Source organism: Ixodes scapularis, unplaced genomic scaffold, assembly GCF_016920785.2.
Source record: "Ixodes scapularis isolate PalLabHiFi unplaced genomic scaffold, ASM1692078v2 PGA_scaffold9__187_contigs__length_104089568, whole genome shotgun sequence".
Taxonomy (NCBI): domain Eukaryota; kingdom Metazoa; phylum Arthropoda; class Arachnida; order Ixodida; family Ixodidae; genus Ixodes; species Ixodes scapularis.
In genome coordinates, this window is record NW_024609884.1 from 757,710 (window position 1) to 784,895 (window position 27,186).

At 46.1% G+C, this 27,186-nt stretch overlaps 1 protein-coding gene across 4 annotated transcripts in view; it reads right to left on the reverse strand.

Moving 5' to 3' along the window:
• The window catches only part of LOC8023960 (protein BANP), a 28,799-nt gene extending 1,981 nt beyond the window's left edge, over nucleotides 1-26,818 (reverse strand). The window contains exons 1-9 of one of the 4 annotated variants that reach the window (XM_029977119.3): nucleotides 26,780-26,818; nucleotides 26,235-26,278; nucleotides 25,824-25,999; nucleotides 20,552-20,715; nucleotides 18,377-18,414; nucleotides 18,244-18,322; nucleotides 18,011-18,174; nucleotides 7,641-7,776; nucleotides 760-880 (exon numbers count right to left, since the gene is read on the reverse strand). In XM_029977119.3, the coding sequence (XP_029832979.2) occupies nucleotides 760-880; nucleotides 7,641-7,776; nucleotides 18,011-18,174; nucleotides 18,244-18,322; nucleotides 18,377-18,414; nucleotides 20,552-20,715; nucleotides 25,824-25,999; nucleotides 26,235-26,277 (921 nt within the window). In that variant the 5' untranslated portion in view covers nucleotide 26,278; nucleotides 26,780-26,818. Of the gene's footprint in view, nucleotides 1-759; nucleotides 881-7,640; nucleotides 7,777-18,010; nucleotides 18,175-18,243; nucleotides 18,323-18,376; nucleotides 18,415-20,551; nucleotides 20,716-25,823; nucleotides 26,000-26,234; nucleotides 26,279-26,445; nucleotides 26,760-26,779 lie in introns of those variants that run through there. The other 3 variants (XM_029977118.4, XM_029977116.4, XM_029977117.3) reach the window with 3 other exon arrangements.
• Nucleotides 26,819-27,186: the final 368 nt, after the last annotated feature.

Consider the following 27,186-nt stretch of genomic DNA (forward strand, 5'->3'; position numbering starts at 1 on the left):
AGGAGGAAACGACCACCGCCCTGCTGTGCTCGATGTTGCCCAAGTGTGCTTCGATTCGGGCAAGGCTTGGCCAAACTTTGGCAGATCCGTATCGTATGCACGCACAGAGCAGTCTGTCTGTGCTGGGAAAGCTGTGGCAAAGCTTTGCTCGGAAATGAAGCACAATTTGTGCTCTATGAGCCCTCTTCAGGGCCAATGGGGCAACAGCAGGTGCACAAAGAAATCCAGCAAACGGCAGCACTGGAGACGTTGCCATTAAAGGAGCTATGCAACCATTTTAACCTTGAAAAAATTTGCATCTTCTACTTTTTATTCTTTACCTTGTCACAAAGAACAAAAAACACATCTTCGGAATGGTGCGATTCCGCCGCATAATCGCGGGGCAAAACTCGAAATATTTCCTGACCTGCAGTCGCAAGTGGTGGCTGGAGTGGGATAGCTACTGTCCACGGTTGCCGGCTGCAAGGGTTTCGAAAGGCTCCTGCATCGCCGCAACAAAGTGGAAACCCTCGCAGCCGCCAATGGGACCGTTCTGCACCTTGCACTGCACCAGTCTCCCTACAGAGCCAACTTGTGGGAACATCCCAATCCAAGAAAGCGACTTGGCCAAGTGCTCAATCCAAGCTGACCACAGAGTAACATTCTAGATGTAAAATGATGCGTGTATAAAAAGCACCCATGATTGGCTTTGCCAAATTGGGTCCCCCCCCCCAGGGAGGAGGACAAAAGAAGCTGTCTGGACCTCTTTGCAGTGCCCACCTGTGGCTCCATGGAGGCGATGCGGGCAGCCATGTCCTCCGAGAGTAGGGTGATGGGCACCGAGGATGCCGAGCCGAGCTCTGCCAGCACTTGGCCCCGATGCCCCGCCCCCTGGGGTGCCCTGCAACAGGAGCTCAAAATCTGTATGCCACCCTGCACTAGAGCCCCTTCATGTTTCAAAAGTAGCACAAAGTTTGTCGATGCACGAGGCCTGTGCAACGTGCAGCCCTTTGGAAGCACTGATACAGTGGCACAGAGCTGGATTTTAGACGCGATGTTCTTCCCAGAAGTGGCACGCACCACGTGTCTCGAGCGGGTCCACGACAAAGAATGGCGCCACTTTTCCCAGGAGAGAGGGGCACCCCCTAGTGGCACAAGCTTTCCTGGCATGTCATTAATATCCACTGTGTCTACTGGTGGAAAGGCGCCATCCGACGTGTTGGGTTGCCCGCTTGTGCCCTTCCCTTTGCTCCGCTGCTCATGAGGGGGAGCATCCCAATTACCGTGGAATCTCGTTAATACCATACTGCGTAATAAATTTTTCGGTATAATGCATTCTTTCTTTCATTCCCGGTGGATGCCCCATAGGAACAATGTACTTTTATACAGCTAATACTATCATATTTTCACTTGGGATTGGATAATACGACTACATAAATGGGCTCTCATGGGAAAATATACCTGTACATTCCAGTTACTAGCTCGAATCACAATCTAACAAGCCACCAACGACCCGTTGCACGACTGCGGAAGTCACGGTCAGCCTGGCGCCGCGGCTCTGAGAAGTCGCAGGTTGCGGCCATCATATCACGAATGCCATAGCCGCAGTTGCCGCCGCTAGAGAGTTGCAGTTAGGACTAGGCTAGTCTATCATGGCTGCCAAAGCATCCAGTCGGGCGGTATTGTGTGCCTTCAAGCAAAAAGTAGGGCACATTTTCAAGCATGTGACCACAAAAAGTATTCGTAGAGAGCCTAGATTGAAGAGAGGGTCCATCTCGCACAAGGGAAGCATTTGCAATTTAATGACGGACACCTCCTGCGGCGATCGGTCGCAAGTGCACATGCGCTGCATTTTTGCAAGCAAGGAGAAAAGCAGGAGGAAAGGCGGCTACGTTTGCAGGCAATGAACGCCTTTGCCTCTTTGTCACAGCTCATAGTGCAAGTGTGGCCCATAAACCACGTGACCTCGATCGGGCAGTTGGAAACTCTCGGTGCGGTGCGTCCATCGTGAGAACTTGCCTTTCTTGTCCACTCGTTTCCCACGCCTTCCCCTTTCTTCTCTGGTTAGATCGTCATCAGGCGTGCTGTTCTCCGTTCCTCCCTGCTGTATATAGTGCTTGTCCCGTTTACTTCTTGTCCTTTTTGTGCTATTTTATATGTTTAAGATGAACCAACTAGTCCAACAACATACCCTACTGGACATTAGTTAGACCCGAAGAAGCGTGTAGATCTGGCACACGAACTTGGTTTGCCATTTTTACGCTCAACACTATCTTCGGCAAGCGGGAAGAGATTCGTAAGAAGCTCCAAGTCTTGGGTGCCGGCATAAAGCAAACAAGAGATGCAGAGCATGACCAGATGGAAGAGATCCTCCTAGCTTGGTTCAAGGAGGTATGGGCCGCAGGTGCCGACGGGAAAGTTTTACGCGAGAAGGCCGATGAAATTGCGCCCTCCTTGGACATCCAAGGAAGCATCAGGTGGATGGCTGCACCGGTTGAGGGCATGACACAGTTTGTCCTACAAGACAGTTTCTGGCCAAGGAAAGAACGCGGGTGCAGCGGTGGCTTCCAACTGGATGTTAACTTTGCCAGGGCTGATTTTGCAATACTGGCCACAGGATGCGTTCAACGCGGACGAAGCAGGCGTCTTCATCAACCTCCAGCCCGAGAAAAGTCTCGGCATGAAGGGCGAGACGTGCCGAGGAGGAAAGAAAAGCGAGGAAAGAGTGACGGTCCTTTTCTGTTGCAACGCAGATGGAAGCGAGCAACTGAAATTGACTGTTATCGGAAAGTTCTGGAAGCCGCGCTGCTTCTCATGTACTCCGCCTCTTCCAGTCATCTACAAGGCCAATAAAAAGGCATGGATGACTGGTGCTTTCTTTTCAAAGTTTCTCACTGGTCTTAATTCCAAGATGTGTGCTAAAAACAGGAAAATTTTACTGTTTCTGGACAACTGTGCCACACACCCGGTCGACGTCGGCTGGCTTTGGAACGCGAGAGTGATTTTCTTACCAGCCAACACCACCGGCCACTTGCAACCCCTGGATGCCGGAATTATCAGAAACGTGAAATTTAATTTTCAAAGCTTGCCGGTAAGGCGGCTTTTAGCCAAGATCGTACAAAAATATGCCAACCTAAAGATTGATCTTCTTGACGCCATTCACTTTTTGCCGATGTCCCAAGATCGTGTGAAATCGCAAATTGCTTCGAGAAACGTGGATTTTTTGGTGCACGCGACGATGCCCAGAGCGTTGAGGAATACGACGGCAACTATGGTGTGCTTGAGATCCTGAACTGGGATCACTTGAACGTAAACATTTCCCCAGAAGAATTCGTGTCAGCAGACGATAACCTGACAACGTGCGAGTTGCGCACTGTGCAAAAAATCCTTGCGAAGGCCACCAGCGGGACCGCCGAAGACAGCGATTACAAAGACACGTGAGGGCTCGGAGACTCTGGGGATCGTCGTGCGCCAACTGCAGGCAACACGTTCACGTCGCAAATGCCGAGCTGAGCGACCAAACTGGGGATCTTTTCTTAACTTTCAAAAAAACTTACTCCTGGATATTGAAAAGAAAAACGTCCAGTGCCCGTTGACAAACTATTTCAAGGTTGCAGGATCAAAGCAAGTTTCTCACCAGGTATGCATTTTTATGGCTTTTTGGAGCATGCTAGCTCAATACGATTTTCGGGTAATACGTTTCCTTTCTCGGTTCCCGTGAAAATGGTATTAACGAGATTCCACTGTAGCTAACAGGCGTGGATATTTGCTTACCATTAGACAGCTTTTTTTTTCTTCATGGTTTACAGATTTCTTTTAAACGAAAGCTACACTTGTGTCATCCGTGCAGGTCATTTAGAAAGGGCGGCTAATCATCACGATGAGTAGGCTAACTAACTCAAGTTTCTTCATTAACTGTTAATTAGTACCAATAAACTTATGATTCCAAATCTAAACTTGCAGAGCGTCATCGAAAACCACCAAATAAGTAATAGAAGGACTGAGCTCATGGGAAGCGCAGTACCCAGGTGGCGGGTTCGAATCCCGGCCGAGGCGCCCCCAATCTGACTGAGGCTTATTGCGGAGAAGGCGATGTGGAACCGAGCTTTTGGTTGCACGTCCAGGGATGGAACTGGGCAAAGCATCTTGGCAGTAGAAAAAGGTTTGGAGCAGGCTGGGAGCAGCAAACACGAGGTCTTGGAGCAAGTTAGGAGCGGTGCAAGACTTTTAAGAATGCTAAAATAGAGGCCAAATGTTGCTTTCAAAAACTTGAGGAAATATGGCATACAGATAACTGGATGCCATACAATTAACATACATACAGTTAACGTTTTATTTGAAACATTTTTCAACAAATTACACGAAAATTGCACAAAATATATAAAGCAAAACTGCACGACAGTGTGACACGTGATGGACTTGCAAAGAGGTAAATATAAACAAAGAGGCAGAAATAGCTTTCAGCTCGTACCTTGCTCCGTCATACGCCTCACTGCTCGCGCGCCTCTCTTACGTTCCCAAGTTTTCTGCGCGGGGCTTCAGGGCGGGCATACACCTTCCCATAAAAGCGGATTAGGGCACGTTCATTGCTGTGTTTTGTGTGTTATTCACTCGCAGTTTCTGGCTGGCCGCAATTGCAAGCGAGCGCTGGCTGGACTGATTTGGCACATGTGGACACTGCATGTGAACTGTTAATTTTTGTAAACAGTGGAAGTAGAGCCATGATAATAATAATTGGGGTTGTGTGGATATTTATACAGCGTGCAGTTGGTCAACAGCCAAGAGGGAGGCATGCCAACTTAAATACATTCGAGTTTATCGCAGTATGGCAGCGCCTCCACTATTCCAATGAAGTGACTCCAGGACTCCAGAAAAGCACACAGCAACGGCAGCCATACTTTGTTTCAGCTTGTGTCCAGACGCACTCAATGCTACAAGCGCTAGCATGTGGCCTTGAACAGTGCAGTGGCCGAGCCCGCGCTCTTGGCAGGGATGCTGAAGGCCCGGAGCTCGCGCCTGTAGCATCGTCTGCATGTGGACTTGGACAAAGCAGAGGAACAGCGAATGGCTTCAAAAGAGGTCTGGGGCCCTAAACACGTCAAACACAAAGTTGGGGTCGAAGTGGACGGAGTGCACCGATAGACCATTTGCTATATTACCCAAGCATCAAGGAGAATGCAGGGATTGGTGTTTCACGCGCCTCACGTGCTTTCCTCAGCAGTAGCAATTTTTCTAAAGCAAATACCTAAAACAAATGGCTTCTTGCACGCGCGTTCGTCAGCGCTTTATTTTAGTTATTTCCTTCAAATCTTTTATACAGAAAAAGTGTGTGGCGCGTGGAACAGCAATCCCTGCATTCTCCTTGATGCTTGGGTAACACTGCAATAGGTCTATTGGACAGTCATGACGATGACTTTGTGTTTTTGTCGCCAATTTCCAATCAGCGTGCTCTGCGAACTTTCGGCTTTGTGTTTGACGAGTTTAGGGCCCCTGGTAGCAGAAGCATCGCAATGAGGGATGCTGTAACGACTGTTATAAGCTGAAACAAAGCCTAACCATGCCAGCGACCGCTGAGCCAGCGACTTTTGGATACAGAGCTTGGGATTCGGATTCAGATCCACTGGCGTTCCCTTTGGGCCGGAAGTTCCGACGTCAATGTCGCCAACAGAAATTGCGAAATGGCTAATTTGGACGAGGATCGTTTATCATTTCAGTTTGGGCGCACTTTGGCGCAATTTCGTTCTTATTTATACTTTTGTATCACTGTGGCGCACGAAAAGTCAATAGGTGCACAATGGCGCAATCGGCACAGCAGTTCCATCCCTCCACGTCACAAGAGTACCAAGTGGTCGAAATTAATCCACAGTCCTCCGCTGGGGCATGCCAGATGCCTGTCGTTGGTTTGGCCCGTAAAGCCCCAAAATTTGATTTTGGAAGCGTACCAGTGCGCTAAAGTTACCCTCTGTGCAACAGACACAAGGCTACCATCAGGGAGGGAAAATCCGCGCATTATCCCACTGGTAGTCTCCCTTTTCCTGCACGAGGGGTAAACTCCACCGTGCTTCCCACGTTCTCAAAGTCTTTCTAACACGGTTTTCAATGACACTCTGCAAGTTTCTAATTGGAACTATATGTTCATTTTTACCAATTAAGAAGTTAATTAGCCGACACTGCAATGATCATTATGTCCCCCTGGCCATATAACTGACCAGCACAAACCGCACTAGTGTAGCTTTCAGTGCTTTTTTTAAACGAGCCTGTTAGAAATAAAAAGAAACACCCAATTCTAAGAAAAGCTGTTCCAAAAAGAAAGTCGACCTGCTATACTCGTTTTCACCTCAAGAAAAAAACAAGTTTTGCGCATTAAGGCCCGTTCACACTCTTGCAACCGAGTACGACCGAGAGAGACGAGATCTGTTAAAACTTCTTAAAATTTCTTAGGACGAGAGAACACACTGGCACGCTGGCACCATCTATGTGGTGACCCTGCAACTGCATTTCACAAGAGGGGAGGTTTTGCAGGATTTCCGAGGTCAAATGTGCATAATACCTATAAGAAAGGCTCGTTTATAACGTTGACAAAAGTTTTTCGAGCCAAGAAAGAAAGGATAATGCGTGAGAGAAATAGAAAATATGCCGGACTGCCAAGTTTACACTGTTACCCAAAAGATGGTGACAGTGTGTCCTCTCATTGTAAGAGGTTCTAAGGAACCCAGTTTTAAGAGGTCGCAAGAGTGTGAACGGGCCTTTATTCGTAGGAAAGAGTTCTTAAAAGATTTGGCCGTTGGAGGAAGAAGCAATGCGTGTTTGAAGCATGCACCTCTTGACAAGATAACATATCTGGTGTAAAGTGCACCTACACATATCTTAATTCTTTACAGAAAGGGGGAAATTAATTAAAGTAGAAGTTTGGGCTAGTTGGTATTTCATGATTAAAGATTAAAACAGCGCAAGGACACGGACAAGAACAAGAAGGTAGACAAACAAGGCGCTGACTTACAACTGAAGTTTATTCGTTCTAACAGCGAGTATAAATACTGTATTGTCACAACAAACAAACTACTTTTTACTTTTTACAAATTACTTTTTTTATTAATTCTTGAGGTGAAAACGAGACATATTTGAATCTAAAGTTCCAAGGGAAAACATTTCTTCTGTGCAAGTTTCTCCCCGGTCCCAAAAAGCGTTATCACCTTACTTTTTACCGCAGCCCCTTAAAAAGTGTATCTTTTCGAGAGTTTGATCTCCCTCCACGATGATTGATGAGGCACACCATGGTCGTACATAATTCTTTGTTGCCAAGCTCCAGATATTCACCCCAATTGGCAGTGTTCCAAAATACTCGAGAGTGAAAGTGTTGTATCATTTGAAAACCCACCAGTGTCCAGCATAGCTGTGTCGCCAAATGGCATGAATCGCGGAGCAATTTGGATCTGCTCGAACAAGATTCACAGCCCTGGAGTCCCCAGCAGCGACAACTAGGCTAGGAGATGCCTTTCAAAAAAGCAAAAGAGCCTCGGTTTATGACCACGAACGAGGATGCCGTTAGAACTCCTCGGGTGGCTGAGTTGATGGCCACTTGATAGGGGTCTTGGATGCAGAATTCAATGCGTCGCTACATTTCCCCTCACAAGATCAAATATTTGACATCTCCCAAATACCTATCTCGGAAGGCCTTGACCACAAGGGACATCCCTCGGTGCTTGCGCCTGAATGCCGTCCGGCACTTGGAGTCCATGTTCTGCTTAATTCGGTGCCAGTCGTGTTCACCAATGCCGAACTGGTACACCAGGTGACCTGGAGGGGCAAATTGAGGTTTGCTTCGAGCACACCTTCCAAGCACAGGCTCCACCGAGTGCATTTCAAGACAGCAGCCTTAAAGGGAAGCTGAAGTGGTTGTAAATAACACCCGAGCCTCAATAACACCCGAGCCACTACGAATATTGTATTAGTTTGGTTATTTTATGCACCGATTAACGGGAAAAGCGCCTTCAAAGTAGAGTTGAAGCCAAGCCCCTCCGACGCAAAGGGGAGAGAGGAGGAAGCCCGTCAGCCAACGTCACAAAGGGCTTGGGGACCCCGCCGCGGCTGGCCGCGCTTCTCTCGTAGGCTGCTCCTACTGACGTTTCGAGCCGTTGTCATTCTGCCGCTGCATAGCGCTTGCTTTTAGCCACTGACCGGTAGTGCTATTGACACAGTCGCCCGACGTGTTGATTGTTCTCTTGTTTGTTCACAGGTTTCCAGAATTCTCGTGGCACCGAACCAACTGATTTGCGCTGTTGCACGATGCCCTACTCATGTGCGGCATTATGCGGTTCGTCGCAGTTGTTCTTCCCGCTTACCGCCCTTTTCATTCAGACACCGAGATTTCAAAGGGATGGGTTCCCACTAGGGATGCCGCAAACTTTTTTCGAATCGAAGTTTCGATGATCGAATCAAGCGGTTCGAAAGGTTCGAAAGATTTCGATTTTTCGAATTGTCTATATCGTAAAATTCGACGGAGGTCGAATTTTCGAACTTGTTAAGCTAAGAAGTTCGACGCTTTTCGAACCGTCGAACTTATTACGCTAAAAAATTCGATCTTTTTCGAACTTTCGAACTTATTGCGCTGCAAGGTTCGATGCTTGTCGAACTTTCGAACTTGACTGACCAAAAAATTCGATAAATTTCGAACTTTCGAACTTATTTATCAAGAAAATTCGAAAGGTTTCGAACTTTCGAATTCTGAAAAGTCAGAAGTTCGACGAACTCGAACTTATAGGGCAAAAGTTCGACGTTCGTCGAACTTCGAAAGACCGGCGGACGGTTTCATTTGATTTCAAGTAGTGGGGTACATTCGTAATTTTTTTTCTCGAACTTTTACACGCGGTGCTGCGTTCCTTACGAAAGACAATGTCATTTATTTCAATGTTCTGGCATGCTTAGGTTTAAAGAAATAAATCCCCGAAGGGGCGAGGACGGACGACGGGTTTTTGACGATTATCGTTTGTGCCAGATTTGAAGCACGCTGCAGCCGGAGCTATTTATGGTAGATATGTTATACTTTTTTTTAAGAATGATCTATTTATAGCGTAGGTAAGTGCCGTCTTAAGATGTGATTATTGTTATTCAACGTGAGTTTCGAAGAAATGTCCAAACATGTATCTGCATGCAATTATGACCTAAACTTGATATTTATTTTCGTCTAAGTTGTTTGAGGTATCGCATTTAAATTAACACCACAGACAGTACATATCATTGCCATCTGCAGAATACAAAATAATATATTTATTGTTTTTTCACGTTAAGGAATAAATTAACTCATGGCAGAAGATTTCTAGTAGTGTTCAAGTTCAGCACGTCATTAAAAGAAAACTTTTTTTTTTTTTTTCGCTTCACGTTTTTGGGACGTGTTTCTTTTAGCCTGTACACATTTTGGTAAAAGAAACTTGTTTCGAAGTTCTGAACCTCGGAATATGCAAGAATAGAACACTTCCGACGAATTCTTGATAGTTTTTTTTTTTTTTTTCTCCTGCTTTTTATTCCCGCATTTATTTATTTTTTTTTCTTTTGTTACTATCGGCACAGGTGTTTAGGTCGAAAAGACAGCTTTGAACTTCCGAACCACTAAGCATGTGACGAGCAGTGCCTTCTGACAACGAGTTTCTAACAATGACCATCTACGCAACCTTTTATGCAGTGAAGAGCGACAGTAGCTATACATATGCATAAATAATTTCAGATTAAAATAAGCTCGACCACGCCCTCTTTCCCCGTATTGTTTTCTTTAACAGTTCGAAATACCTGCAAGGGGGAGAAGGAGGCTAAAGCCCCCCCCCCCCGCTACTCTCTTTCCCCCCGTTTTTCCTCTTCCGACGCCACTTGTATGGTAGAACGCACCTCGACCTCGAGTTGTGTCGGCTTTTGTGCTTTTTGCGAGGCGATTCCTCCGTCCCAGAAAATAAACCTCCAGTACAATTATAAACTTCACCGGATCGGATTACTACCAGCGTGCAAGGGGTGGCGAGCTAGTTTTCCAGGTCGCTTCAAGGTTTCTCTGAGCCTCAACCTCCTGCTTGCCCCTGGCCGTTTCGAACTGGATGAGTCTCGTAAAACAGTGTGTTCGTGCAATCACTACTGCATGATAAAAACCCGACCCCCCCCCCCCCCCCCGGGGGCTGGCGGTCACAATTCTGCACTGGCAAATATTCTAGCACGTCCGGGACACTCGTCGTCTCATTTAATTGCCTTACCAACTTCGCAGAATCTAGATATCACACCCTAACTTTTCTAAACTTGATTTTGTGAAAACAAGCGAGTCGTGAAAACGTTATTTGAAACTGAAACTGTAGAAAAACTTGAAAATCGGACTTCAAACTTTGAAAACTTGGATTAAAAAAAATTCAAAATCTTCAAAGTTTTTTTTTTTTTTTTTTTTCAATTTAGCGTTAAAAGATAATCGAAACTTTCTAACTTTTCGAACTTTATGCCAAAAGAAATTCGAAATCTTCGAATTGTTCGAACTTCATGTCTATAAAAATTCGAAGCGTTCGAAGTTTTCGAATTTTTTTTACAAAGAATTTCGAAATCTTCGAATTTATCGAACCTGAAGTAAAAAAATATTCGAAATATTCGAATTCGAAATTTTAGAAACCGTGAAAGCTTCGAAATTTTCGAATTCGAAACTCCGCTGTGGACAAAAGTTGCGAATTTTTCGAAATCGAACCTCGGTCGGTACGAAAATATCGAAATTTTTCGAAATCGAACCTCAGTTCGCTTCGCAAATATCGAAACCTTTCGAAATCGAACCTAGGGTGGTTCGCGACATCCCTAGTTCCCACTATGCAAACAGACGAGTTTGGGCAAGCACACTGTTCTTGTTCAGAACGTTCATTCATTCATTCATTTATTATTGCTAGAGGGCCCATTAGGGCATTATACAAGGGGGGTCAATAACACACTAATAATCATAGTTTAAAATAAATTAACGTTCACAGAGAGGAAGTCAGCAATACAGATGAATCAAAGAACAACAAAATACAAGTAGTTATCAACATTACACAATATTATTAATATTTTAACGGTATGCACTCTGAACAGTAAAAAGAAAAAAAAAAATTAGCAGATAGACATGTTTGTAAGTTCCAGGTAATTGATCAGTTCTTCGGCAAATCTATCAGAGTTAGTCTCGGTTACAACGTTATCGGGTAATTTATTCCAGTCCTTGATTGTCATGGGCAGATAGGAATTCTAAAATGCTACAGTTGAACTAAAAATCGGGCGAACTTTGCGGGAGTTATCATGGCGGAGAGATATGCTGTAGGGTGGAAGGAAGAGGGATGCTCTAATAGAGGCATTATTATAGTATAATTTATGAAACAGGGTTAGTCGAGAAAGAATGCGCCTAAATGAGTGTGTGTGAAGGTCAGCTTTGCTCCTTAGGTCTGTTACGCTAGTGCAACGAGAGTAGTCTGAGAAAATGAACCTTAAAGCTCTGTTTTGAATTGCCTCTAATTTCATAACTAGGTAATGCTGCCATGGGGACCATACAGAAGACGCATACTCTAGACGAGATCTAACTAATGTTATGTGTGATAATTGTTTAATTTCAGGTGAGGCCAGTTTGAGGTTGCGCCGAAGATATCCTAATGATGAATTAGCCTTAGATGAAATAAAGTTAATGTGAGTTGCCCAAGATAGATCACACGTTAAATGAACGCCGAGGTATTTATAAGATGTACAGGGGTCAATTATTGTGTCGTTGAGTTGATATGAGGACTGTGATCTGGTGAAAGACACTAGTTTCGTTTTATTTACATTAACAGTCATTTGCCATGTTTGACACCATTCTTCTATTATTAGTAAGTCAGCCTGTAAGAGTAGGTGATCATTATTATTACTTATCGGTCTGTATAGAGCACAATCGTCAGCAAAGAGGCGAATTTCAGATGTTAGGTTAGCAGGAAGGTCGTTAACGTATATTAAAAACAGTAACGTCCGGTGTACCTTGGGGTACACCGGACGTTACACGAGAAAGAGGTGAGCGGGACTCGTTTACAACAGTATATTGTGGACGATCGGAGAGGAAATTTTTTTATCCAAGTGATTACTGAATTATGAATACGCAGTTGGGTTAGTTTTGGTAGCAGACGTTGGTGGGGCACTTTATCAAATGCTTTAGAAAAGTTTATGAAAATGAAATCGGTCTGTAATCTCTTGTCAAGGTTACTGTGAAGCTCATGAATGAAATGTATTAGCTGGGTATCACACAAATATGTCTAATGAAAACCATGTTGATTTTTAAAAAGCAGATCGTAATTTTCCAGATATTTCATGATAGAAGAGAAAATGACGTGCTCTAGTAATTAACATGAGATGCTGATGCGAGATATTGGGCGATAGTTCGATACAACATTACGATCCCCACTTTTAAAAATAGGGATGACTCTACCAATTTTCCAGTCAGACGGAAGCTTGCCGACATCAAATGACTCTTGAAAAAGAAGGGTTAAAAATTGGGATGAGATATGTTTTGTGTTTTTCAGCAATTTAGAATTTATTTGGTCATCACCGGAGCTAGCAGAAGTTTTGAGATTTTCTATCGCTTTCACTATACCCAAATATGTTATTTCGATAGAAGGCATAGCAGAATGAGAAAGGTGATTTAGGAGAGGAACATAGTCATTGTTTTCTAATGTAAATACTGAGCTAAAGTAGGTATTTATTAGTGAGGCGCTTTCGCTATGAGATGCGGGAGTTCCATTCATATTAGTCAGGTGGATGGATCTATGGTCTTTAGGATGAATGATTTGCCAGAACTTATTAGGCTTATTCTTTAAAATGTTAAGAAGGTCAAAGTTAAAAAATTCATTCTTTGCATTTTTCACTTCTCTTTTATATTCCCTAGCAGACGCGTTGTAATTATCCCATGCAGTAGTATTGTCCTTTTCTTTAGCTTGCTTGAAATGTTGTTTCTTCCGAGCACTTAATTTGGAGATTTTCTTGTTGTACCAAGGCTTTGCATTGTTTGTTTTAATTCTGATGGTTGGAATGTACATGTCAGTCACAGTTGTTACCTTGTTTTTAAAGAGATTCCAATTTTCCTCAACTGTTCTTTGATAAAAGTTGATATGAAAAGTATCATAAAACTGTTGAAGATTTCTATTAATTGTATCGTAGCTTTATTGTGGTCTTAATAAAGTCTTTGTCCGGATGGTGCATATGAAAACAATGTGCGTATGGGTCTAAAGAAGGCTCGCCTGAACCTGATGCTCGGTCGACCATCTTTGAAGGTAACAAGGCAATTCAGCGCATTCAAAGGCCCATGCAAAGAGGAGACGAAACTACGCAGAAATCGACTGTTCTAGAAAAAAGCTATCACGTTATTCGTTGTGTGTAGTGTCCTGGAAAGCCGCTATCATGTAGGCAAAGGGAGGGCTTCTACTGGCTCTTTTGTGTTAGTGTTTTCCTTTTGGTTTCTTTTTAGATCATTGAAGTGACCATATTGCCCGCACCAACTCCGCTACCCAAGATTGCTTTCTTATTTTAATCTACTCCGCTACCCAGTTGCTTGGGAGGGCTTATGTTGTAAAAACTGGTCATGTGATTCATCAGGCTACTTTCAAGGTGCACGGACTTTTTTTACAGTTGCTGATACTATTTAAGAGCACTCATCTTTTAAACATATATTTTGTTATATTTTCCTTCCATAGGTACACATTCTCTTCAGGAGAGCTTTATGGAAAACAAAGCATGTGACATCTTATTTATTTATTTCAGTGCCCTCAGGGCCACTAGGGCATTACAGAGGGGAGGGGCAAGATGCAGTACAAAATTCAGTAAAAACAAAATCAAATACAAATGATGTAAAACATGAGCAGTCAAGGTTAGTATCAACAAAGGTGATTGGCTATTGCAGTTTTGAACAAATTGGGTGGTGATATGGACACTAAAGATGCAGGAAGGTGGTTCCACTCTGAACACATTCTGGGGATGAAGGAGTCAGTGTAGGCATTGATACAACACTGATGAAAACCTACTTTGCATTGATGGTCAAGGCAAGCAGAGATATGCGGGGGAGGAAGAAGAAACGCTTCTCTTAGAGTAGGGTTAAAGTAATAAATTTTGTGAAAAAGACACAAATGAGAAACTTTGCCATGCAACGACAGAACAGGCAGAGACAAGTTAGTTTTCATAGACGAGACACTTGCAGTATGGTGATAATGACAAAAGATAAATTGTGCGCCGCGATTTTGGACGGCCTCAATGTCAGTTTGAGTATTGAGTGACTGGGATCCCAGATTGCTGCAGCGTATTCTGATCTTGAATGTACCAGTGTTTTAGATAAAAAGAATTTTTATTGTAAAATTTCATTTTAAGTAACCAAGCATAGAGCTGGCGTTAGCAGAGATGTGATTAACGTTCCATGACATGTTATGGGTAATACGAACGCCAAGATATTTGTAGGAAGTTATGAGTTGCAAGGGAGAGGTACTGAGGTAGTATGTCAGTGTTTGAAGTAGTAGAGCATCAGATTCGTTAGTAATTTCGCGCTGGATTACACAGTCATCAGTAAACAAGTTAGTAGAAGATGAAAAATTCTGAGGCAAGTCGTTTATATAAATTAGAAACAAAAGAGGGCCTAAAACAGACCCTTGTGGGACACCCGATGTTACTGCGCTGAGGTGAGAATTGGCTTGATTAGTAGAGACACACTGAGTCCGACTTTTAAAAAAAAAAATTTCAATCCAGGAAAACACATTGGGGTCGAGGTTAAATTTATTAAGTTTGAGAAGTAAAAGCTTGTGAAAAACCTTATTGAATGCTTTGCAGAAATCAAGAAACACTTAATCAACCTGGGATCCTCGACTGAGAATAGAAAAAAGATCACTAGTGAAAGATAGAAGTTGGGTCTCACAGGAAAGAAACTCGCAAAAACCATGCTGAGAGGGTGCAAAACACGAGTTAGCGTCTAGGAAATTAACAAATAAACAATATGCTCCATGATTTTACAGGGTGTACTATCTGGTGAGATTGGCTGGGAGCTAATAGGACTAGGCTTCGAATTGTGACCTGATTCCTTCCCTATTTTCCAATCTTCAGGTAGTGTAGTAAAATTGAGTGACAGTTCAAAAATTTTGGAAAGAAAGATAGGCTATACATTTTGGTATTTTTCAGAAACTTAGATGTTATATTGTAGACACCTGAAGAGGAAGAGGTTTCTTGATTTTCGATTAGCCTGACTATACCATCAAAACTAAACACCAAAGGGTCTATAGGTAGAAAGCTGTGAGAAGGGAGAGACAAATCAAAGTCACAAGAAAAGGTGCTTACAAACAAATCGTTTAAAACATTGGCACACCGACTACTCGGTATAACATCACATCACCATTTAGATCTGCAAGCAATATTAACAATTTTTTAAATCCGTTCACGACATTCCAGAAATGTTTCATGCTTTATAACAACATGGAAGGCAAAGTATGACTGAAGAAAGTTGTTTTGGCTTCCACGATAGCTTACTTATAGGTTTTTGGCTGCACAGCAATAAGACTCCCAATGCTCGTCATGGTTAGAATTTCTTGCCAATCGAAAGAGACATTTCTTTTCATTGGACAATCTTTTAAGGGTGACATTAAACCAGGGATGTTGTGAATTGAGTTCTTTTTTTTTTTACAAGTTATGCAGTTTTTTTTCCGTGTTCAGTTTGTGTATCAAATGGCTCTTTGTGCCGTAGAAATGCAATAGGACGATGATAACGCAGGGTGGTGGAGGTCTAATTTGGTCAACCAATCTCGAGAGAAGTTTGTGAAAGTAGAGGCCCAGGAAGCTTTCACGAATTCAATATCAAATTGAAGGCTACCGGGCACACATCCCCGCTTTTTCTAAAGCTGTACTTGCATAATAATTTGTGGCAAACCAATAAAACGCAGCAGAGGGTACCCCTATCCCAAGGATGGCCCTTCTGCATAGTTATTCGCATAGTCCAAGTTGCTGGGGTGAGGACACTGGGGTGGCAAAACGGCGACCCTGTCTCATGACCCGTCTCATCTCAAAGGAAGCTCTCCTGTCGCCCAAAGCTGGTTCTACTATCCCTTCAAACCACTTCAGCCTTGGGGAACACCAGCCCACATGCTCACATGTCCAGCAGCTGCCAAGCATGGAGGCCAATGTGTGCCCCATTCTTGTCCTCTGACAACCGTTTTGGGGAGTCATGCTAATCCAGCCTGAAGCGTCCCGTCAATAGCACTCCGTTTATTGTCTACGTTAAAAGGAAGTAACAGTCAGTACGTTCCTGCACGTCCTCTGGACACATGGCCCTTTAGGAATCCACCCAAAGAATTGGAAAAATTCAGAAGCCGAACTCGATTTACAAGAGCAAAAGCCTCGGCACCCGACTACTTCCGCTCGCAACAGAGCAAGCGAGAATCAAGAGGGTCCTTTTATGACGCAGTGGTGCATCACGCGGGGCTAGCCAATGGCGTGCCGCTGCGGCCATCGCTTCTGTTTGTTTAGTGATTATTTTGGGTTAAACGGTCGTGACATTTGGAATTATCAGGCACAAATACATCAGAATCAACCATTAACTCATTTTAGAGCGCAGCTCTTAGGCACCCGTTTCCGGCTTGAGCGGCGTCGGCGTAACCGTAAGTCACGTGACACCCCTTTCCCAGGTCACGTGACCCCCAGGATCACGAGGGAGGAGGGGTATACCCTCCCCTCAGTACCCTTCCCTCCTCCTCCTCAAGAGCTGCGCTCCAATTCAGCGTCACAGGCTTTGTCTAAAAGCTCTTCAGCTTCCCTTTAATTGGTGGTACACTTATAGCATGTGGGAAAAGCCCATGCAGCAGAACGCCGTGAACCACCCTCGCTGTGCAGAGCAAGAAAGCGTCTGTGCACCCGCTTGCAAAAAAACTCTTCAGCATGGCTGGAGCACTTAAGGCTTTTCCTCTCCTCCCTTACCAAGCTAGAATAGGGCATTATTTAGCGTACACCCTTTTTACTTTGGAAAAGTACATTCTGCCTGTCAAAGGATGGCACTGTTGAATATTTACTGCCCAAGGGACCGTGTTTTGGGCTCTATGAGAAACCAGAGTGTCTTTAGGTAAACAAACCCAACATGGGCAATACCTGAACACACAAGCCAAAAGGTTTGAAGACACAAGCCCAATAGCTTCCTCTCCTGACACGGGGTGGACGGATTGCACTCCATTCCACAGTGCGCTCGGACTGCCCCCCTTTTATCCCCGACCCCTCTCTGCACGTCCATACTATGAGTGCATGGCCAAAGATCCGGTCCAACGAGCACATGGCTTCCACGTCAGCAGGCGATAGAACAAAATATTTATGTGCATCATTTTTAAGATCTAGGTTCTTGCAGTCTTTTGAAATTCAAAAACCATTTCAGCTTCGCTTTAACTGAGAAGAGAGCTCCATGTACGAGATCACGAGTAAAACTCGGCAAGAATGACAAAAGGAGATAACGGAAGAGGCAGGCACGTCTGAATGTTCAGAGGCAAGACTAAAATTGACATTTGTAACGTGCGGAATACTCTCAAATTACGACTATGGAAACGTCTAAAAAGGCATTATCGAGTCTATAAAAATGGGGAGCTTTAACAATTCTCGTTCAACCCCTTTGGGGTCGGGTCCAAAGAGATAGTGGTTCCAATTAGTGAATGGAAGCACATCCAATGCTTGTAAGCTGTCCAGATTGAGAAGCATGGAATGGGCGGCCTTCTTTCGCTTCCGGGAAGGTCTTAGATCCCAAGCTATTTGACGGAGCATCTCCATCAAATGATTGGCTCTCATCCTCTCAATTCAACTCTTGAATCGGAAGAGCCACCAGAGAAGCGCCAGCACGAGCATATCGCACGCAGCGCAAAATTGTAACCAGCAAGGCGAAAGACGGTGCGAATGCAACATTCCCCAAAGACATAGCAGTAGCTCCCATTTAGGTGAGAACTTTCAAGCGTGTAATGGCCACCATACGGCAGTGACCATGCATTTGCAAGCAACGCACGTTGTGGCAGGTAGACGGCCCCAGACTCACAGCGAATGCCAAAAATGCGCAGGGGATCCAGCTGGTGTTTGCCGTGGCGGCCCGTCCCAGAGATGTTGGATGTGGCCTGCACTTGGCGGTCAAACAGGAAGTCCAGCAGTGTCAGGGCCATCTTCTCGGGAGTAGTGCACGTCCGGTTCACCATGTCCAGGTCCCTGGGTTCGGGCAGACGCATCCACTACGGCTCCCAACCCCAGACAGCCTTCCGACGGGGGGGCACTCACGCGGATGCAATGGGGACGCGGATCCTCGCCTCCGGGTCCATCGGATCTCCGAGCCAGGACCCGTTGGGGTAGTCCTCCACTGCAGGGGCGTGCGCATGAGCCCCTTGTCCGAACAGAGAAAGCCCTCACTCACCTGTCCCTCCTGCTGGCGACGAAACTGTCACACTGCTCCTGCAGGGAACCACACGTCAACTGCGTTTCGCTCCCAATGTGCAACAATTGCCTTCCAGATAGAACACAAAATGGCTTTTGACCAAATTGTCATCAATGACCAATGACTCGCATGCTGGGAGCGTTACGCACCATCATGTATAAAGATATCCGAGCCCTGGCAGGGGTCCAACCCGGGTCGGATACTAAAGCCACCGAGCCACAAGCACAGCTGAATCATTTTTATTTCAATACAGGTTGGATCAAAGTAATAAAATTAATAAAGATATAAAATAAATAATAAAAATAGGTAATAAAAAGAACCCAGTGTGTTTTGTGCAAGATGGGTACCCTCGTCAGCATCATCAACATTTTTTTTTCCCTTGGGCCACTCCCACTGCTAGATGAAAGAGGTGGGAAAACACAAACTTTGTAGGACTGAAAGATGCGGTTGCTACACATACGAGGGGGAACGCAAAAGTAACCGGAATGAATTCCTCGAGTGCCAGCTTCCATCGCTAGCAGCATCTAGCGGCACACCTTCAGAGTCAGTGGGTTAACCGGCATCGTCTGCCGAAGTCTAACTTTTTCCCCCCAAGCGCTTCAAAACCATTCCTCCTTTTTGCCAATGTCTCATTTGAAGGACCCTCAACATCCACAAAACATTTTCCTTTCAGGACTTTTTCATACGAGCCAACAGAAAAAAGTCACATGGGGCGTGGTCCGGTGAATGGGGGAGGTGGAGAAGCGGTGTCGTGCCATTTTTGTTCACAAATTGTTGCACTGACGGGGCAGTGTGTGCTGGGGCATTGTTGTGATGGAACCACCACTCCCCCCTTTGCCACAACATGTTTCTGCCTCACTGAATTGCACAAGCGTCCCAAAACTCCCAGGTAAAGCACCTGATTAACAGTTTCACCAGGAGAAAGAAACTCCGAGTGAACAATGCCCGAATTTTCTCCATGTTTTCATCAGTCGAGGAGGTCAAGGGTCGCCCTGGATATCGCAGCTCTACACTTGTAGAGCTGCAATCATCTTCTTTCTAAGCTGTCCAAAGCATTAAAAAAGTTCCCGCAGCAGTTTTCCCTAAAAAAAAAAAAATTCACAATCGCAAAAGACGTTGCAAAAAAATTACGAATGATTTTGAAGTGCTTGAAAACAAAAATTTCCAACACGCCCCTAGAACTTTAGCAGACGATGGCGGTCGGCAAACGGACTCAGAAGGGGTGCCGCTAAGCGCTGCTAGCGGCAAAAGCTTGTACTATGAACGGCCCGCCCTACAGAAATTCATTCCAGTTCCTCTTGGGTGCCTGCCTGCCTGCCCCCCCCCCCCGTATATAAAGTCATTAAAAAAGCTATCTGCAAAATAACATGAGGCATTCATTGCCATAGTTTTAGCCACATTGAATAAGACGCCACAATGACAAAACCAGATTCTCGTGTGACCGGTCCACTGAAAAACTGTTTGGCATAATGAAATGTGAGCAGGGCGTGAAGTATATTTTAACATTTCCAGCGGTGTCGTCGGAAGGTATACTCCTGATGTATTCCCCTGACATAGTCAAATTACTGCCCGGTCCCAACAGGTTTACTATAAAGGGGTAGTAGCACTGCTCCAAATCACCAGTAGAAAAAAGACAATGGCATTCGCCCATTTAAAGGCGCATATTCCAGAGAAATCACTCCCAGCTGATTTTGGCAGAAATTTGTAAACATCTTTTGTACCCTTTGTTTCCCAATTTGCTTCATCAGCAATCAAAAGGCTCTTTTTGCTCACAGCTCTACAGGAGCTGACCCACTGCCCCAACCATGCAGGGGGCACTGGAAAGCCCATCCTAGAGCTCCCATTGCACGGCAGTGGCGGGGATGTCCACGAAAGAAGGAAAGAGTGCACGGCTACATTTTGGGGGGCCCGGGTATGCTACTGTAGCACTTTTTATGGCTCTTTGGCCGCCCGTGCAGGAAGATTTGGGCTGTCAGTCGACGCAATATCTGCACAATGCCGACACGCCTTCGAGAGCGCAGCTGATGGAGCGTCCTGAAGTGGCAACCTCAAAAAAGCCGTCATGCTGTCGGATGTCGCAGTGGTGGGGAATCGAATTTCAGATAAAAAGCAGGAGCAAACACAAGGCTTGAGTTCCAAGCTGAAGAGGCTCACCGGGGCATCCGGGACGGCCCAGCAGGGGCGGCATGGGTGAGCCGGGCTGTCAGCTGGAGCAGGCGGTCGCCCAGGCCCTGGCAGCGGTCCGCCACCTTGGACAGCTTGCGCGACAGGCGCTCCAGCCGGGCCACCACCTCACCCTGCACCGCCGCCAGCTGCCTCTGCACACAGCCCCAACTCAGGCCTCCTTCCGCCGTCCCTCGAGCGCAACCGTCTCACTTCGCAACACCAGTCTCTTAGAAAGCAGAAACAAAACCCATGGCGGAAGCCCCCTGCCGGTACAAATAGGGCCCCTCCTTGTGGTCCTCCCTTAATCAAAAGCAGACCACCGAAACGTCACAGCAACCATGGATGGATGCGTGTTCCTTTTTATAAAATATAAATAACGACGCAGAAAGAACAGAAACACGCTTCAGCCCATTTCACTATCCACCAGCGAGCAACACTGTCCTTCGTTTATGTTGGTCGTTTCGCCAGTTCTCGGACTGACCGGACGTGTTCTCGGAAGCTCCCCAAATCCCCGAAGCGAAGTTTCGTCATGTATTTTTGTTTCTCGCACGATTATATGCGAATGGGATAGTAAATACAGATATAATTAACGTTAATTTATAGTTCTTACCTTACTGTTTTGTTTTTTTTTCCCCGATACCACGTGGCACGGCTTTGTTTAATATTTGGCGGGATAGTTGGCCGCGCCAGTAGTTGTGTTAACCGCCTCCTCGGACAGTCTTGTGTGCCCTATAAAGCAAGAGGGCGATAGGCCGGCCACTCGATGGACCATCTACCAGCTTTGTTTGGGTTAGCATAGGGTTGCAAAGAACGAAAGGGAGAAGCGGAGTTGGTACAGCGTGGGAAGAGTGCAAGCGATGATGCTATTTAGAGACCAACCAACTTCGAGGCTTAGCTGATGCAGTAGAGGGTAGCTTCACTTGCAGTTTCTGTGAGAATCTTGAGGTTGATTTTACGAGGGTAGAAGATTTGGCACAGCAGAACCAGAGACACAAATTCTTGAATGAAAAAGTTTATTGGCCCTAAATGATGCCCAACCACAAGTAATATTGGAATGAATTGAGACTCTAGTATCCAGACAACTGGAGAGAGAATGGACATATAACGATTTAGTAAACACTTTTAAAAGAAAGTTAGAGAAGTTTGAAATTAAACAAAGAGGATGAAAGAAACACGCACCAAAAAGCTGACGGGACAGTGAAGTTAAGGTAACCATAGCAGGGCGACAAGGGGCCTCAAGGGAAACACAGGTGGGCGAAGGGGGGACACACCCACTGAGGTAGCATCGAAATGAAATACATTCCAGAAAAGAGAGGCATCTGATCTAATCCAGGCCAAGATTGGTAGAGATGGAGTGCAGTGGATGATGGAGCTAAATCAGAATGTAGGAATGCAGCAAAAATGGGAGCACTTCAATGCACAAGGGAGATAAACAGAAGGGTTCCAGTGTTTATTGACCACACACGAGTGTATAAGGGTAGAGGGCAAGGAGGCAAGGGTCGTCTCAACCTATCAAGGAAGGCACCAAGTAAAACGCCCAAAAGCTGGAACCACACAGATACCGTATTTTCCGGTGTATAAGTCGCGGTTTCTTTTCAAATATTTTTCTTGGTGCGTCTTATATGCATTTTTTTCAAATTGATGATGCGACGCAATTTTTCTTATGCGCCACGCACCATCTTTCGTAGAGCACCGTAACTATGTAGCCACAGGTGGTGTTGACCCTTCCAGGAGGCACTGCTGCCGCCGTACTCTTCTAAACTTTTCATAACTGAAAGTACCGAGAGCGAGAAATTTTAGTTTCCCCGAAGCGGATCAATGTGGATAGGCAAGACAGTGAGAATAAAACTTGTACAGCATGTGATCGATGTGGCCTAATTCAGCCATGGTTCTGTATTCTTTTGCCTCAGTCCAGTCACACTGAAAGGTAAGGGGGCTGGTATACACGCATTGCAAAAAAATTTCTCGCATCTTCCTTAGTTTACGTTTGATGAGCAGTTTTCATCTGCCATGCTCCAGCCGTGCTGCTACATGTAAAAGGAAGCATTGTGGCTAGCCGGTCTTCTAGCGGTGCCCAAAAAGTGTGTTAAGATTTATCTATAAAAGCCCGTTCACACACATGCGTCCGTAGCAACCGGAACGACCGGAACAACCGAAACGACCGTTGCAAGGGTCTGCTACCTTCAGTTGCCATAGCGACGAAGGAACGCACGCGCGTGTCGTTCACAACGCACGGAGTTGGAGTGAGCCCAACTTTCCCCGCTGCGTTGGAAATAACCGAATCAACCGCAACGACAGACCAATCACAAATTGAGGAGAATGGGTCGCGCGCGTTGCGTGCCGGTCGCAGGCTGGCTCCTTCTGTCTGCAAACATGGCGTCGGTGGTAATCGTCGATGTGGACGGCGTGGTGAAAGCTCATCATTCCGCGTAAAAGCGCTATCCTTGTCTGGTGAACTTTCGTGTGTGACGCTATGATAACCCAACATGTATTAGAAGGAAAGATCCACCTACTCGTGCGGCGATGTCGTGGCGGCACTCTCAAGACAGCAGAAACGCCCGTGCCGTTGTGTTTGTTTACTTCGACTATAGTGGTGCTTTCTAAGCATTTGTGTCCTCGAACATCACCCGGATTTCTTATTTGGCGCATTTCATGCGTGTGCTCTAGTTCAAGGTATTACTGGCGCGTACCGTATAAAGGATGTGAATTTTCACGCGTTTTCATCACCGGAGAAAAGTGATTAGTGTTAGCTATCCAGAACGCTCGCAACGTCTATCTGATCACGAAATCATATTTCTATGTTGCTATATCGCTGATAAGATTATATCATCTATCATACAAAAGGCGTGTGGTGAGGTTTGTACTATTGGCAAAGTCGTGTATTAGAGTCGTGATCGTCCAAGACGGCGTACTGCATCTTTTTCTTTTCTTTTTTTCATCCACTGTACCCTGCAAGCCTATTATGAAAAAAAAAGATATCAATAAAGCTTTAGGATATATCTGTCTGTCTATATTCTGTTGCGGTATTCAGTGGCAGTGCGTCCCCTTTCTAGGGGCACCGCTGAAACAGCTGACGGCGGCGTAGAAGCGGTCGCCGTGCTGCCGACCCGCAGCACTTGTTGCAGGTGTGTGTACGCACGGCGCAGAGCGGTCGTTCCGGTCGCTACGGTTGCAACGGACGCATCGCGCTCGTTGTACATGTCTGAACCAGCCTTAAGCCTGCGCATCCATGCTCGTGTGGTCTTCGTGACTAGGCCTCGGCTAAGCCTAGTGGCCCAAAGCTCGGTTCATGAGTGTCTGGCACGTTAAACTTTCGTTTGCTCAGCATGTGTATGCTCGAATAAAGCAGACAACCTTCTAATTTCGCTAGTTTTACGTCGTCGTGGTGCGAATCACTCGATTTCCCCCGACAGACAGCGCCGTAATATGGGCATTTCCTGCGAGTCAAAACGTCAAAATTGCGTGTCAAACGGTATGTGCGATCTAGCCAATGGTGTACAACTCCGACTTCGCAATACTAATGCGCGTAAAATGAAAAACACTCATTGCGTGCACAGTGCAGAGGTGCGACTTATACGAAGGTGAGACTTATATACCAACTTTTCCGTGAAAACGGCTCGATATACGGAAGTGCGACCTATAGACCAATGTCTGCGCGGATTCCAGGGCGCCGCCATGTTTCTCTACGCTCGCGCCACCATGCGGAAAGAACCAGCAGGCAAGAGGGGGGGGGGGGGGGGGCTGCGTTGGCGGCATTGCTTTGGGGAGCTGGATGCGGCAGGCTGTCCAAATGCACCGACACATCGTGAAAGATGTCTTCTGCCTCTGCGGCCCGTTCTTCAACAGATAAGATGTCGTGAACATTCGAGAACCCATCTCGATCAAGAAAACAAAGGAAAACCTTTCTTGTCTTAGATGTTCTCGGTGTCTGCTCACCCTTGACATCCGCGTTTCAGTCCGGGTTCATTGTGTGAATAATTGCGAAGCTGAGAAAAAGATGTGGGAGGAAAGAATGCAGGGAAAATCAACTTTTAACTGTGTACAGGAGACGAAAACGGGAAACAAGGAAGGCACATTTGATACAATAATTCACGGGGGAGCTCGTTGCTATTAGAGTCTAGAATGGGAGTATTGAGAACTAGGATATGTAGGACGAAGTATGAGGAAATAGGCACGCCTGCGCCATATGCCAAGGGAAGAGGAGACAATGGAACATGTGGTGTTGAGGTGCACAGGGCTTGCTCCCGCCCTCCCGGAGGGGGCGACGGATTTAGCCAGAGTGCTGGGGTTTGCAGACGAGAATGAAAAATGAATGACAAGTGCATTTTAATAACAAAGAGAGACTGGTGGAAATTTTCTAGGGAGAATTTAATGACATACAACTAACTGACACAGTTGGGGACAGGCAGGACAGAGAAAAATAGGGACTCTTCCCACGTGGCTACGGCCCAAAGTTTCTACCCTGTCTCCCAATGGGCACGGTGCCGGGGTAACGCAGACTAGGTTTAACCAGAGGAAAGTTGGCGACTCCCTCACCGGAAGAGAAAAGGCGGGCGGGCGGGGGGGCATGTTTTTAGTTGTTTTTTTTCGCAAGATGCCCCAAAGGTCATTTTGGTGATATCCTCCACATTTTAAGAGTTTTTTTTTCACTTTATGTGAACCTGTGTCTGTGTGAATCAACTTGGCGGGCAAAAGTATTTTACTCCCTGCTGCAAGACCCAAAAGGTTTCACCATTCTCTGAAAGGAGAAAAGTATGCTCGGTCGTGAAGGAATGTCGTGCAGGCTTCCACAAGCAGCACTGGAGCCGTTGGCTAAACGTGGACAGGGGCATTGGCAAGGCCTTTGCCCAAGATACAAGTTTTCAGAAGGAAACAAGAGGTCAGCCGAGACGGTGCGCCTATCAAGAACCAGAGTACCAAGTTCAGAACACACGACGGGGACATGGCACAATACTAGCCCCACTTGAAACGAAATAGTGTTCACTTGTTTCGTTTCAAGTGGTCGGGTCAGTCCTCTGGAGCGAGAGAATGGATCACGTGAGGGCTAAAGCTTTCAGCAAGCGCCCAAAAAGGCCCATGGATCGCTCAACGAAGAGAGAAAAGGGGATGAAGCAAGCACTGAAACAACCTAGGGCACATTCTTTGCAAGGGAGGCTGAGCCAACTGAATATTTCAGTTGCACGGCTGACCAGAGTTCAAGTGTCTCAGCAGCAGAGGCCTCGAGCAGGAAAACCGAGGGCCACAACAAGCGGCTTCCCACCTTAAGCTCCTCGTCGCCAGGCGAGGCATCCCCGACGAGCCCGACCGCGTCCGGCGGGTCCTCGGTCAGCTTGGCGAGCAGGAACTGTCCCCCCCCGACGGGCACCAGGCGCAGCGGCACCGAAGCACCCGTGTCGGTGGTCGACACCAGCAGTTCGCCCAGCTGGTCCATTGCCCCTGCGTGTCGCACGGCCTCTGTGAGGGCAAGCGCTGGACGTTTATGTACCGCTGCAATTGGCCGCCCTAGCAAAGACTCGTCATTGTGGCTTGTGCGTGTTCACACGTGCATAGCTCTCAGAACTGTCTCAAATGCTCGAATGAGCGTCGTCGCGTCTTGGCAGTCACGAAATCGCGTCAGATGTGGCGGCAACGCCAGCAACCTTCCGAGATGGGAGAAAAACATGCAAATTACCATCGACAGCAAGTTGGACAGAGCCTGGGATCTCATCCCCCATCCTGGAACACAAAGACACGCCGAAATTACTCCAGGGCTCATTTCGGACAGTGTCGCAGCACCGACGCGAGCAACACTCGACGACGGACATGCAGCACTTGGAAAGCATGCCAGGCGCTTCGGCACCGCTCCAAAGGCCCGAAAGAAGCAGGCTCGTGTCCTCTCCCACCTGGGGGATACCCTGCTGCACATCTAGCATCGGTGATGACCCTCCAAACGGTACGAACGACAATGTCACTCTTGAGTTACCTCTTGGATGTTGCGTTGGTTTCGGCTGCAACGGATCAAGCGTCCGAGGTTCGAATCGAAAGGTGGCTTGCATATCTGCCACGACAAAGCGGCTCCCAGGCCTAAAACGGACCAGCAGCGCCTCAGTAACGTTACGTCCTGACTTTTTTCGACCGAGTGATTACACGCGTAAATACGGATCATTTTGGGGCGCCAACCGCAAGCAAATGTGAGCAAACGACCCCCTTTCCGAAATCTCCAACGAGATCACGTACCTTCACGATATCGCGATAATGGCGTTTCTTCTCGACAAGTTCGAGACGAAATATGACGTCACGTTTGGCGCTTGTCCGTGGATGATTTTTTGAACGTTTTATTCTTGTTGATACAATAAAAAAAAAACACTAAAATGTCAGTAGGGATAGTTTTAAATTAACACTAAGCGTCTGAATTTTCTCATAACCTACCAAATTTGAAAGAGCACAGAGCCACAGAGCCCTCAACTAGGAAGGCTCACTAGGCTCACTAGCCCTCACCATCTCGTGGCGTCGGCGGGTGTTGTTCTCGCGTCCTGCATAAAGTTGCTCCCAAAGCCGGGTGCTCCATGTTACGTTAGCAACTCATCAAGCTAGAATTGTGTAAAGCCTATTTGTAAACGAAGGGGCAGAGAACCTGTTCTCGC